Source organism: Camelus dromedarius, chromosome 12 (assembly GCF_036321535.1).
Source record: "Camelus dromedarius isolate mCamDro1 chromosome 12, mCamDro1.pat, whole genome shotgun sequence".
Lineage (NCBI taxonomy): Eukaryota > Metazoa > Chordata > Mammalia > Artiodactyla > Camelidae > Camelus > Camelus dromedarius.
This window is the reverse complement of record NC_087447.1, coordinates 52055527-52070631: the sequence shown is the minus strand read 5'-3', so window position 1 is coordinate 52070631 and position 15105 is coordinate 52055527. Positions and strand designations below refer to the sequence as shown.

The 15105-nt window shown below is 36.9% G+C and overlaps 1 protein-coding gene across 5 annotated transcripts in view; it reads left to right on the top strand.

Annotated features, from left to right (window-relative positions):
• The window catches only part of NARS2 (asparaginyl-tRNA synthetase 2, mitochondrial), a 130983-nt gene that overhangs the window by 32695 nt on the left and 83183 nt on the right, over positions 1 to 15105 (top strand). For 4 of the 5 annotated variants that reach the window (XM_010990147.3, XM_031460435.2, XM_064492754.1 and 1 more), the window contains exons 4-5: positions 877 to 1017; positions 6552 to 6632. In XM_010990147.3, the coding sequence (XP_010988449.1) occupies positions 877 to 1017; positions 6552 to 6632 (222 nt within the window). Of the gene's footprint in view, positions 1 to 876; positions 1018 to 6551; positions 6633 to 15105 lie in introns of those variants that run through there. The other variant, XM_031460437.2, reaches the window with a different exon arrangement.

Genomic DNA, 15105 nt, shown 5'->3' with positions numbered 1-15105 from the left:
GAGTTCTGAACCTCCTAGCAGTCCTTGTATTCCTATTAATGTGGTCATATTGTCACTTCAGTAAGTATGGGGCTCATTCCTACACGACATTGATTAGTATGTGCACAAGCCCTGAAAAGAATAGCTAACTCTGAAACAGTCTACCACTGTAGCTCTTTTACTTAGGTTCCCTGTTATGTTTTTTATTGACACTTTGATTTTGGTCTGAAAGTTTGTTCCTGTCTTCTCAATCTTGTAAAATGAGTGTTGGCAGGGTGGAAATTTTTCAGGTAGAATCGCAATTTCCTTTACAATTTTTATGAATATACACTGCTCTTCCAGATGACAGAAAGCTTTTGACCCTCCCTCATGTTCTGAGACAGAGTACGTGTTGATGAACAGTGATAAATAACGCTAATTGATTATGAATGCTTGTGGGCTTCCAGGACATTTGACTGATTTTAAAATTGAACACCAGCTGTGTGTATACAGCCATAGAAAACATAATCTGTAACGTCTACAGTATTCTAAACTGTGAGCCAGTGAATTATTTTATGTAATTATATCCTAATCTCTCTATTTGTAAGTAGTGATTGATAGCTAACAGATAAACATTTGATAACAAGTTAGCCTCAGTGGTTATTAAGTAACTTTGCCCAAGGTTCCAAAGCTAGTAAGTAGTAGAGCTGGATTCAAATGCACGTCTCTCTGATTCCACCCCACCGTTTAACTGACTTGTTAGAATTAATGTGGACCATATTCAGTTATATTAAGAAATAAGGAAAGCATCTTAATTTTATTCTAAAGCACTCACTACTGTTTAACAAATGCCCTGGAAACTGATTTGATAAAACAGTATCTTTGTAGCTTCTAACTTATTTTTCCTTTCATTGGCAGGATTTCCCTTTAAAATACAAAGAGAGGCATCCTATGGAGTATCTGAGACAATATCCTCACCTTAGGTGTAGGACGAATGTTCTGGGTTCTATTCTGAGAGTTCGCAGTGAAGCCACAGCTGCTATCCATTCTTTCTTTAAGGTAAGAAGCTTAGCTTCTAGGTGTTCTTGCTTATGAAGAAGTTAAATAACTGTAACGCTGGAGTATTATCCTGAAAGAACCAGTATTTTGCTGGTTGTTTATCACAAGCACCCCTTTTTGTGTGGTACTCGTTTTTTGGCTTACTTAAAATTTTCTCTTTATCCCTGGTTTTAAGCAGTTTGATTAAGATGTGCCTTGGTGCAGTCTTCTTTATGTTCCTTGTGTTTGGAGTTCACTGCATTTCTTGGATCTGTGAGTCCTAATTTTCGTCAAGTTTTCAGTCATTATTTCCTCAAATATTTTTTATGTCACTTGTCTCCTTTGGGGACTTCAGAAATTACCTGTACATTAGGCTGCTTGACAATATCCCCACTGATGTTTTCTTTTTAAAAAATCTTTTTTTCCTGTGTGTTTCTTTTGGATAGTTTCTTGCTGTCTTCAAGCTTACTGATCTTTTCTTTTTAAAAAATCTTCTTTTTCCTGTGTGTTTCTTTTGGATAGTTTCTTGCTGTCTTCAAGCTTACTGATCTTTTCTTTTTAAAAAATCTTCTTTTTCCTGTGTGTTTCTTTTGGATAGTTTCTTGCTGTCTTTAAGCTTACTGATCTTTTCTTCTGCAATGCTGATTTTTATTATTCCTGTCCAGTGCATTTTTTATCCCACACACTGCAGGTTTCATATCTAAGTGTTTGATTTGGGCTTTTTTTTTTTTAATGTTTTCCATGTCTCTGCTTAACTCTTTGAGCATACATAATACAGCTTTAGTTAAAAGTGTTTACAGTTTTCATAGCTATTTAATAACTTTTTATGTCCTTTTCTTCTAATACGTCCATCAGTTATAAGTCAGTTTTCATTGATTAATTAGTTTCCTTATGGATTGTGTTTTCCTGCCTCTTCACATACCTGCTAATCTTTGATTAGAAGCCAGACCTTGTGAATTTTACCTTGTTTGGTGCTAGGTATTTATAAAGCTTCTTAAGCTTTGTTTTGGTATGTAGCAGGGTTACTTGAAGGGTCTTGCTTTTATGACTTGTCAAGTAAATCTGGAGCAGTGCTCAGTCTAGGTCTGATTATTCCTCACTACTGAAGCAAAGCCTTCCTGAGTAGTTTACCTAGTGCCTTGTGAATTACACCATCTTCCAGTCTGGCTTGTGGGAACAGGTATTGTTACAAGCCACATGTGAGCACCAGGCACTGTTTCCTCTAATCATTTTGGATGATTCTTTTCCTGGCCTTGGATAGTTTCCTTACATGCATGTGCAGATCATTCTTCCACCTAGTACTGCAGGGTGACCCTCTACACCTCTCTGGAGTTCTCTGCACAACTCTCTCCTCTCTGGTGTTCTGTCCTGTGAATGCTAGCCATTTTGGTCTCCTTAGACTCTCAGTTCTGTCTCCTAGACTAAGGAGGTCTGCTTGGCTCCACTTTATTTCTCCCCTCTTCCTACTGTGGCCTGGAATATCTGACTGCAGTCAGCTGGGCTGCTGGTAGGGTTCACTGTGTTTGTTTCCTGTCTCTCAGGGGTATCTCTTCTTTGTTGTCTGATATCATGTCTTGAAAACCATTGTTTCATGTGGTTTGCTTGTGGGGTTTTTTGTTTTTGTTGTTTCAGATGGGAGGATAAGTATAGTTCATATTTCTTTCTCATGGTCTGGACATTTTATATATAGGAAGCCCTAATTTTAAAGAGTTATTGGTGTTTGTCATTAGATTGATCTAATGACTAAGGGCATTTTGTCTCATTTAGCTTTGCTTTTCAGCTATTTCCCCCAACCCAGGAAAGCAACAGTAGAATGTAGTTGGTAAGTTGATGAGTTGAAAGGACCCTCCTCCCGTGTGGATGAGAGGACCCCAAATACAAGAATGATCCAGTAGATAAAGTTCAGTGTTCTTCCATGTAGTTTTGGAACTCTTCCTAAGCCACTTCGCCAGATCCAACTCATTTACAAAGACTGTCTGACAGCATACCCATCCCTTGGACGGCATCCAAATTCATTCACGCAGTCCCAGCCCTGCTGTAGCATAACATGAAAGTTCTTGCTCTTTGAAAAGCTCCTTAAGAGGTAATTTCTGGTGTGACAGCTAAAGAACATCCTGGCTTTAAAAATGAGTAAAACAATGAAACTAAATCTCATTATACAATGTCATCCCATTATAGTTTGAAAGGGTGGATTTACATATGCTCTCATAAACCTTCTTATGCAAATTCCATATGGCTTTTCAGGTACTTGAACCACACACATGAGACATTTTTTCAGATGTAAAAATATTTTCCCCCATGTGACTTTAACAGCAGATAAAGTCAGTGGACCTGCTTGAATTCTGGAAGTTTTATGGATTTCTGGCCACTAGGTGGTGGTATTGGCAACCCATTAACAAGTGGGCTTTACCTAATTCTTACATTTTTTTATTACTTGAAGCTTTTAGAAACATGTAAACAGTTTAAAAATAAGAAACTAGAAAAATCTGAACTCAAAGCTAAATAAATTAAAATTTTAAAAACATTTTAAATGTTTGAAAATAATTAATTTTAGCCCTGTTGGTGACAGATATAAAGGTAGGTACTTTTTAGTGCTATAAATTCATTTTTTTAATTGCAAAGGCCTGGACAATAGAATCCTGATACCTCCTTCTAAGATGTTATACACTTATGTGTGTGACAGGATTGCATTGTGTAAAGAAATCATGAGAGTACTATAGGACATATTAAATAATAGTTACGTATTATCCTGTGTTTGGTGCTGTTTCATGATTTGTTGCTTTAGACTCCCTAAACGACGTTAAGACTTAAAATGTAAAGTTTTCAGAAATTTCACACCTAGAAATGTAGGGGGAAAATAGAAACTTGAGCAGTACCTTTCAGTTAGGATACTTTAAGGATCTGGGGTTTTTTGGTTTGAGTATCAAAAATGTTTACTGTATAACTTGCTTTGCTCATAAAATTAACACATTTGCTGAGAACTAAAACCTGGCTATATAGAACTCTCAAGGAGTAGATTATTTACAAGAACTGAATTTCTCAAACAATAGGATTATCTTTTTAAGCGCCAATGTTTTCTAATTTCTAGTGGAAATTATCCTAAAATGTATCACATAGTTACCTGGCTTCCTGAAGTGAACCAGTAGAACAGAGTTTGCCCTTTCTTGGTGGGTTGAGGTTCTTCCTCTGAGTGTCAGGTTATTCCGTCCTCAATATAGTGCTGCCTTCAAAGCCTGTCACAGTGGGGAGTGTTCTTTGGCCCTCTGTTGAATGATTTAGACTGCTGTGTCTTTGAGTTCTTGTGATTGCTTCTTACAGGTTTTTGTTTTTTGTGGTTTTGTTTTGTTTCTTTTTTTTGGTCTCCTCTTGCCGTCACTTTTCATTGCCAGTGATGTGCCGCGGGCTAGCAATTGCTGTCATATTCTGTTTTTTGTTGAGTGTGATTAAACAGTGATTCTTGTTTTGTGTGTGTCAAAGAAAAATATAGTCCATGAGTCTTTGATGTGTACGGGCCTTAGTACGTGAGTTTTGTAATTTTCAGATGCTCAGGGCCTTACAAATATCTAGTCATACAAATATGTATCTATCAAAATATTTAGATATTTAGAGGCAGTAGGTAGACTCTGAATAACTGGGCCAGTATTTTTGGCCCCTTCTCTGGCCTTCTTATCTCTCTTTAGAAGCCCCTTTGTGGGATGGGATAAGTGCTGACGCTGGCATCCTGCTGAAGGTAGCCGGTGATAGTACTCTTCCACGCCTTGCTATTTTTTAAAAAATCTATTTCCCTGTCTACGTTCTCTTTTTGGGACTTTGTTCTCATCTCTTTGTTATTCTTCCTTTATACCCTCTCCTTTGTAGCTTTTTTTGGTGGTAATGTCATGGATTTTGATATGATAAGCCTTGCTCGCAGTGGTAAGGCTTAAAAAGCTGGTGACACCTTTTGAAAGGTTTAGCATTATTTGAATATTAAGAATAATTCTCACTGCTTGAGTGATTTTTAAAAAAAGATCCCATACAGTTATTTTCACAAGATTTACAGTGTTGTTTCTTGTGGCAGTTGACCAGTTCTAACTTTGGCAATTATATTCAGCCGTTAAATTTTCTCCTCCCTCTTCCCCTCCCTCTCACCACCCTCATTTCCTTTGGATTTTTCACTTCCTTTCTTTGTTTACTGCACTCATGCTCACAGTTGCCTGCATTCGTGTGGAATAAATGATTCATGTCCATAATTCTTGGCTCCTACGAGATAAAAGTTTTATGCAGTAATGCTACTGATTCTGTTTCATTCATTCTCTGTAATGTGCTCTGTGCAGCACGTCTCAGGCATGTTGTTCCCAGATCAAGTACATATTTGAATACTTTCTGAGAATCCTAATTTATAACTTGAATATTTAATCAGTCTGCATCATAAGGCAAATTGTTGGCTGGATACTTTGTATCATAGCCAGAATACTTGAATTCAACTTTTTTAGGAAGGAATGGGCAGATTTGGGAGGACCCTGGTAATGCACTGAGATATTTTATATATCACCAGTGATGGCAGAATTTAGCAGAGATTAGATGTGTATATATGAACGTACTGTACTGATTTCAGGGCCAGAATGTTTGCATTGAACATGCCCTGTTCTGCCTTTGCACTGTTTAAGATCACTTTAGCTGCCTGCACCCCCACCCTGTAACCTTTTGCCTGCATCCATAGTCAAAATGAAAGAAGCATAACCTTGATGTTGCTGGGTTATTTCACTTTTACTAGCAACAGCATTTGTGGTTCACTAATGGAAATAATCTCAGACTTTGGAGCGGAAGAATTGCAGTTAGGTGCCTTATTAATGGACGGATATGCTGCTCAGAATCTCCCTTCAGGCAGAGAAAGTGCACAGCCTGTGCCATGTGTAGTCCACTATGCCATTAGTTTAATGACAGACTTCCCAAAAATCGTTTCTGCCTCTTTTGCTGTTTGTTTCTTCAGTCCCTGTTTGTCATCCTTAATTTATCTTCTTTTTGGTGGCTTGTTACAATTGAGGGTCTCATTTCAAAATAACTGAACTTCATATTGATCACTTTGCATCCTCTTAGCAATGTGGGCAGCACTATTATGCCAAAGCCTTGAGAGAGTGAGTGAGTGAGTGAGTGTGTGTGTGTGTGTGTGTGTGTGTGAGAGAGAGAGAGTGCGTGTGTGAAATCATTACCAGTGTCATGGAGAAGTGGGAGGAAGAAATGGCACCACAGAGAGACCCTGAGCTCCTAGGTTCCAGTCCTGGCTCTGCCACTGACTAGTTGTGTGACTTTGGCCTCTCATTAAATCTCTCTGGGCCTCAATTTCCTTGTCTTTGAAGTAAGGAGATTGGACTAGATATTGCTTAAGTCATTTTCTGATTTAAAATTCTTTGTGCATAGTAAACTCTCAACTTGATATTTCAATAATTTTATTTGGGAGTTAGGGAGGAATTAGATACGGCCTTCTCTTAGGGCTGTTTTAATGTAGAATAAGGTGTATGTTCTTGGAACTGTTCCCTTCCATATACTGAGAAAAGTGGTTTCTCTTTCTTTTCCAGGACAATGGCTTTGTGCATATTCATACTCCAATAATCACATCCAATGACTGTGAGGGGGCTGGAGAACTTTTTCAGGTCGAAGTAAGTTGTGCTTCCCATCTTGGGGGGTATGTTGCTCTCATATTTTTCATTTGAGGGTGTGCTTTAAATTGAGTGAGAGTTATGGAGATAGACCATGATCAGAACCTGACCTTTTTTTGATAGTAATCTTTGAAAAACATGTATAGAAAATTCACAGATCTTTGATTTCCTGTCCAACCAGTTGTATTACATACATTGTGACTGAAAGGAGTGGATTTTTAATTTAATACTCTATTTGCCTTCTTTATGTAACTGTGAATTGATGAACTAGAGAAATTTGAAGAAATAATAAAAATTCTAAGATACCTTTTGTGTAGGTTCAACCCTCAGTTAATATTTCTGGGTGTAAATCTTATTTTAAGAGATAAGCTAAAATAGAGAAGTATACATGTGAATTTTTTCTTTTTCAGAATCTTTATAAATCATTTCATGAAGGCTTTTATTTTAATTCTTCAATTATTTTTTGAGCTCCTAGTATGGGCCAGCCATTGTCAGCCTGCTCTTGTTGCAGGTGATTTAAAAGTTAACCAGTTTTTCTTACTTGGAGGCAATTGAAACCCTCTCATTTACCAATTGATAGCCTGTTTAAAGTCATCGCCCAGTGGTATAATAATTACAAAGAGAAATGTATGTTGATGAGTGGTGCTTTTGGTATTTCATTCATTCACTGATTTCTGTGTCGCTAAGAAGTCAAGATTCTTGTTCATACATTTGGGAGATTCCATCAAATGACAAGAATTGTATGAACTACTCTCTCTGGTTCAGTATGTTCTCACTCCTGGTGATGATGTTTCTCTTCATATTACTGAGCAAAATATTCTCTGGGAGAAGTTGTCCTGATGTGTCAAACTCATTATTCGAAATGATAATCACATATAACTTGAAGAAATCTTGATGGTAGTTACCCTTGTGCAAAAAAGCAGAATAAAAATATTCTGTTGAACATTTAAAGCGGGCGTGTTATCTATATATATGAGTTCAAAGAAGGCAGCAAGTAATAAATACCTATGTAAATTTAGGTATTTAAATTGTACATTTTCTTCTAGGCATTTATGTTGTTTGTTTCCTCTTTGCATCGGAATAATCTTCTGAATATTGAAGTAAAGAGGAATTACCCACCTTAAATACATTTCATGATCCCTTAATCTAAACCACCGAATATTAAAAAGTAAATGATATGGAAGGAAAGGTATAATTTAAAGGCATTTTTACAAATATGAAGAGAATTATTAAAGAGATCCAAATTAAACAAGTGAAAAAAAATCTGTTATTACAAACTTAATGATAAATTTGGAGCTAACTACTTTGCTTCAGAGAAATCCCCTTAAGCAAGTCTGAATGATTACAGTATGTGTATTTTGGCCTCTAACCAATTTAGGCAAATTACCAGGTAAGTATAAATGCATAGAAAGGGGGAAAATGTATTTCTGAAGCTAAACAAAAGAAAGGTGTTCTATGTTTGTAGTATTTCAGGGCCAGGTTCAGGAATTCTATGTAGTGGAATTAGACTTGTCTATTCGGAGTGTCAGAAAGAGAGGCTCTTAAATTCGTTGATCCTAGGCTCCTACAGTCAGGGTCTGAATCAGGTTTCAGCAGTCTGTGGTTTTTGTGCTATGACCTGCTGTCTTTGTTGCTTTCAGAAATTCAGCTCCTAAGACTTGTCTACTGTCCCTGCCAACCCTCTATCCTTATTCCCACTTCACACGTCACTGTACTTTCAAGCTTCATGGTGTTGATTTCTTCCTGACTGCAGTAGAGTTATAGGGGTTTGTCTTGGCACCCCACTGTTAGGGTGAAGCAAAGAGGAAGTGAAGTGAAGTGTCATATCTAAATTCTTGCTTCTCTTAATAGTGCTCTTTTTCGCTCTGACAACAATGAAGTGTCAGTAACTATTTAAAGATAAGGATGCCTGGTACATACTCAGGTTTGAGGGCAGGAGTAAGATGCCACCTTGAAATGCAAAGTAAAAACGCATAATACACTGTTGAGAAGTGAATGGATGTCCCATCGTTTTAGTTTTTTTCTCATGTCCACTTCCTGCTTTAAGATTTTGGATATTTGTTTAGGTTTGGGGACTACTGAATACACATGTAGGAAGTTGCATTCAAAGAATTCATTTGTTATTCAGCAGACATTTGTTACCATCTGTGTTCAAGATCCTGTGCTAAATGTTAAGGGAGATATAAAGATGCAGTCAAGGTTCTGGCCAGTGAAGCTGGTGAGTTAGCCAGGCTTGATAGAGGAAGGAGCATGCTTTTCATTCACTCATGATGTTATTTATCCTGCAATATTCCTTGGTTATATACTTTGTCCTCTTTATCTTAAAGCCCTAGCTGAGTTCCTATAGTTATGTTTGAGCTTTACAATTCTGGAGTAACCATTTTGTCTCTGAGAAAAGAGATTAAAGGCAAGTAACTATGGCAAAAACTAGATGTTGATAGGAAGTAAGGTGAAACTGCTTTATGTATGTATTTGAGGTTATAGAGTTACTCATCATAAGTGGTATCAAATCTAAAGAATAATTGTCAGTGAGGATTGACTTATTCAGAAACATCTTCAGAATGAATATGTGACTTAACTACCCTGGGGAGAGGATTCCAGGTACGGGAACAATGTGAGCAGAGTCAGGCAATTGAATGAGGGTGGGGTTTTCACTGGACTCTGGATGGACAGATTAGAAGATTCATATCTGTGAATCATAGGAAATAAAGTTGGCTAGCATAGGAATGAGGGAATGGAGCAGGTTTTTAAAAAGCTTTTTCGAGATATGTATTACATACCAAAAAAATCACCCACTTACATTTCGAAAGTGTTTAGTATAGTCACAGAGTTGTGCAGCCATCACCAGAGTCTAATTTTAGAGCATTACATCACCCGAAAATGAAACCCAATACCCTTAAACAGTCCCTTCCTGGTCCCACCCCTAGCTCTAGGCAACCACTAAACTGCTCTCTATTGATCTGCCTCATCTGGAGCATTTCATATAAATGCAGTCATATAACACATAGCCTTTTGTGTCTAGCTTTCATTTAGCACAAAGTTTTTGAGGCTCATACATATTGTAGCATGTATCAGTACTTCATTCTTTTTATATCCTGCTAGTATTCTATTGTGCACATGTCCAGCATTTTGTTTATTCATTTAGCAGTTGATGGATATTTTGATTTTTTCTATCCTTGGTCTATAATGAATGATGGTACTGCTGTGAACATTCATGAAAACATTTGGGTGAGCATATGATATCATTTCTCTTGGGTGAAATTGCTGAATCACATGAGCCCTATGTTTAATATTTTGAAAAACCACCAAATGAAAGTGGCTGCACCAGTTTACATTCCCACCAGCAATGTGTGAAGGTTCCAGTTTCTCTCCATTATTGCCAACGTTTATTATTGCCTGTCTTTTTTTTTATTTTAGCCATACCAAATGGTATGAAGTGGTATTTCATTGTGGGTTTGCTTTTTGCTTTTGAATGTTTACAATTTATATGTTAATATATAATTCATATTTAAGCTTTGAATTACAATTCTGCTATGTCAAAGTATGGCAGATAAATGATCACACACTATGAGATTAAATTAGGCTGAGAAAATCTGGGAGTAATACTTCATGTAATGGGAATATTATTTAAGTCTAGAATTTGTACATTTAAATACTTTAAAGTGAAGAATGAACTGAAATCCTGTTAAATGGAACCGAAGAAGATTTGTAATTTTTTGTATCTGAATCTCATATTGTGGGGATTCTTATACTGAATCTCATACTATGTATTGAAGTTTGGCATTAGATTGGCTTGCTTTTTTATTATTGTGGACCTATATATATAAAACATTAAAATTTATCAGAGTAACCATTTTTAATGCACTATTCAATACCATTATATTCACAATGTTGTACAATCGTCATTACTGTTTCCAAAATTTTCCAGCACCCCAGCAGGAACTGCGTAGCAAAAATTCCCTATTCCCTATTCCCTTCACCCTCAGCCCCTAGTGATCTGTAATCTACTTTATGTCTCTGTGGATTTCCCTGTTCTGGATATGTCTTATAAATCATGAAGTACATGGCCGTTTGTGTCTGGCTTCTGTTAGCATGTGTCAGAATTTCATTTGTTTCATTTCTGAATAATATTCCATTGTATAGATACACCATATTTTCTCTAGCCATTTACTCTCTGACATACATTGGGTTGTTTCCACCTTTGGCCATCATGAGTAATAATAATGTGAACATTCGTGTACAAGTTTTGGTTTGAACACCTGTTTTCAGTTCTTTTGAGTATATATTTAGGAGTGGAATTGCTGGGTCATGTGAGGTTCTATATTTAAGTTACTGAGAAACTGCCAGATTATTTTCCACAGTGGCTGCACTTTGTTATATTCCCAACAGTGATGTATGAGGGTTCCAGTTTTACCACACTGTCACCAATTCTTGCTATTTTCAGCTTCTTTGGTTACAGTCATCTTAATGATGTGAAGTGGTATCTTGTAGCTTTGGTTTGCTATTCCCTAATGACTAAGGGTGTTGAACATCTTTTTGTGTGCCTGTTGACCACTTGTGCATCTTCTATGGAGAAGTGTCTATTTCAGTCCTAAGCCCATTTTTTAATTGGCTTACTTGTCTTTTTGTTGTTGAGTTATAGGAGTTCTTTATCTATTCTAGATACAGATCTGTCTTTCCCTCTCTACATCAGCAGTGTGAAGCCTCTGGGTACTGTGCCTCAGGGGCACAGCCTTGGTGCCCGCAGTCGCCCAGAGATGGCATTGATTCTGGCAGTGCTCTCTTAGACTGTTCATTTCCTAGACCACATCCAGCTCTTAAACTCCACCAATTGCAGCTCCTTGCTCTGTTGTTTTCAAAAAATATTCAGGGACATAATTGCTTTACAGACTAATCCAATCAAACTCAGGTTCCTTTAACGATACACTTCCCATGGTCGGTGTTTGAAATTTACTCTAGCCCCGGAAGATCTCTTCCCAGCTGTCTCTTTCCATTTCTCTCCAACAAATTGGCAGATCTACAGTTTAGCTGTTTATCTCCAATGAATCTGTCAGTCTCCTCCCAGTGGCCTTTCATCAAAAACACTGTTTTTAAGAGCACCCTTAAATGTGAACTTCTATACACTCTGTTGCAAATGAAGCCAGTTCCTTTGGGAAGAGATTGGGAAGAGATTTGAAAGTGATTTATGGCTACTTCTACCCCCAGAGAAAATCTTTGAACAAGGGCCTTTGTCTGACAGCAGAATCAATGGATACTTCTAAGTGATATCTCAATTTAGGGGTTGAGTGCCCAGTTGAGTGGCTGTCTGCAGCCTCAGGTCTCCTTGGCTTGCCTCTGTTAGCATGGACCCCCATACCCCATGATACAGGGCATAAGAATCCAAGTCTAATATTCTCAGCAGTGCCTCACTCAAGGCAGAGCCTCTGTCCCCAGGAGCAGGCACTGGGCAGAAGAAGGGCACCCCCACCTTTCAGTCACACTCACCCAGAACTTAGCTTCAGCAACAGGTAGCTGTGGGCAAGATGAGAAATGCTGGCACACTCTTCCTCCTGCTAGGATAGTCCTTTTACTGGGAGCTGGTGTTCAAGAGAGCCCTGTGTCCTTGACCTGATCCCTCTGGAGTGAAGGTTCTGTCATGCTGAGCTGTTACAAGGGAAGAATGAATTTAAACTGCCACCAGCAGGGTGTGCTGTTCCACATCTTTGCCTGTACCCAATATTTTCAGTCTTGTAAAATCTCACCAATCTCATGGTTATAAAATGGAATCTTGTTGTGATTTTAATTTGCTTTTCTCTGATAACTGTCAAGATTGGGGATTTTTCCTTCTGGTTGTTGGCCACTCATTTCTTCTTCTATTGTGTTGTCTTTTGATATCAGTGTTTTTATATTGTAGGTGTCAGTTTTTTATTGAGTATGCTGTTGCAAATGTTTCCTCCCAGTTTGTGGCTTGCCTTTTTCTTTCTATGGTCTTTTGATAAACAGAGTTCTTAGTTTTAATGTAGTCAGATTTCAATCTTTTCCTTTATGGTTTGTGCTTTTGTACTTTGTTTAAGAGATCCTTTCTGTATTATCTCCTGAAAGTTTTATAGTTTGTGCCTTATACATGTATGTCTTTAATCTACCTGGAATTGAATTTTAGTCATGATTTACGAGTCCAATTTTTTTTTCCAAAATGGATAACTAATTATTTTAGTACTGTTTATTGAGTAGTTCATTTCTCTTCCTGGAATCACAGTTGCCAGCTCTGCCATAAATCGAATTTCCATGTATGTGTGTCTATTTCTGTGTGCTCTATTCTAGTCCATTAGTTTATCAGAATATCCCTGTGCTAGTACCTAACTCTCAATTGCTGTAGCTCTTTAATAAGTCTTTTAATGGGTAGAAAGGCAAATCCTTCTACCTTATATTAGGAATTTCTTAGCTATTCTTGATCCTTTTCTCTTCCATTTAAACTTACAAATCATCTTGATAAGATCCAAAGAACCCTGTTTGCTCTTTAATTGGAATAACATTGATTCTGTAGATCAATTTGGAAGAACTTGTACCTTTATGGTATGAGTGTTCATACCACTGGACATAGTATATTACTCCATGTATTTAGGAGTTCTTAATACCTTTCAGTAGAATATAATAACTTTTTAAATGAAGATTGTGAATCTTTGTTACATTTATTCCTAGACACTTTATATTTTTGTGGTGTTATAAATGTTCTGTGTATCTTTGGAAAGAGTGTTTTTCAGTTATCAGGTACAGTGTTCAATATGTGTGTATTAGAACAAGATTATTAATTGTATGCACATATCTGCAGCGTGCTTACTGACATTTAGTCTTCTTTATCTGCCATTTGCTGGTGTGTTAAAATCCTCGGGTATATATTTCATTTTTTTCTCATAGTTTTTGCGTTATGTATTTTTCGGCTTATGTTACTGGTATACACAAGTTTAGAATCACTTCTTGGTGAAATCACTTGTTAGTTATGTAGTGGTCCTTTTTCTTTCTAGTACTGCTTTTTGCCTTATCATCTCTTTTGTTTGATATTAATTTAACCATACCAGCTTGGTTTTGATGAGCATTTGTCTGGCATGGTTTTTGTTTGTTTGTTTGTTTGTTTTTTAACTGTCATGCATCCTTTTATTATCAACCTTTCTTTGTCTTATGTGATTCTTGGAAACAGTATGGAACTCAGATTTTTTAAAAAATATTTAATCACTAAGTCTTTGCTCTTTTTACTGTTTAATTTAGTCTACTAATGTTTATTGTGATTGCTTATGCATTTGGATTTTTAAACCATCTGATTTTTTTTACTTTGTACATTTTTCCTTTTAAAACAATTCCTTTCTTTTTTGCCTTCTTTTGAATAAATTAAAAAAATTTTTTCCCTAGTTTCTTTTTTCCCCACTGTTAGTTTAAAAGAGACTGTTGAGGGTAAAGGAGAATGGAGAGTTTAAGGCAGCGATTCTTAGTCTCTGCTGCGTGTTGAATTCACCTAGGAACATTTAAAAGCATAAATGCCTGGATTCTGCTCCCAGAAATTCAGATTACTTGGTCTGGGATACAGTGTGGCGTGGGGAATTTTAAAAGCTTACAAGTGCCTCTAATATACAGTCAAAATTGAAAGGTACTGCCCTTGGAGAAACTCTTAAATATGTAACATCAAATGTAGACACAGGCTTAAAAAGCTTGATGATCATGACCAACACCCTTTTTCTCCCATACTCATAACTGCTTTACCTTTAGCAACTAGGAGAATCACTAGCTAGTTCAGTTTTTTTCTGGCATATACTTGTATGCACAGATTTGTATTGTATCATATGTTGAGAATTTTTAATTAGCAGTTGCTTTTTTAAGTTCAAATGAGCTGGTCCTCAAGAAATCTTTTTTTATCCAGAAGATAAAGCTGACACATAAAATTGTAGACAGAATAAATATTTAATTGAGTTTTGTAAGGGTAATCTGTATAGAAATATTAAATGTCAAAGCATGGTTTTCTAACAAGAAGAAACTGAGTGTGGGAGTGATCAGAGATATCCGTGGGACAAAGTAATCAGTTTGTGATTCTTTTTGATATTGCTGTCTTTGATTTTTGCCCCTAACTTGACTTTCACTTTTTGCTTACAAAATAACCCGGATTCATTCCAGGTCCCTTTCCAGAAAGTTAAATTGATAGGAGTTTGGGGAAGGGAGAGGCCTGTGGTGAAAAGCAAGCATCTAGGGTGAATCAGTGATGTACACTTACTTAATGCAATAATTATTTTTTCCCAATATTGAGTACATAACATGTACTGGGGATATAGTGGTGAAAGAGTACATGGAAGTCTTTTTCTTTGAGAATGTATATCCTTGTAGAAGGCACACCAAGTAAAATATAAAAGTAAAATCTGTAGTATGTTAGGTATGGTGGTAACTGTCTCTGAAGATAGTTCTCTAGTGTACTCTGCTTCCCAGTATTCATACCATTCTTTTCCCCCTCCTG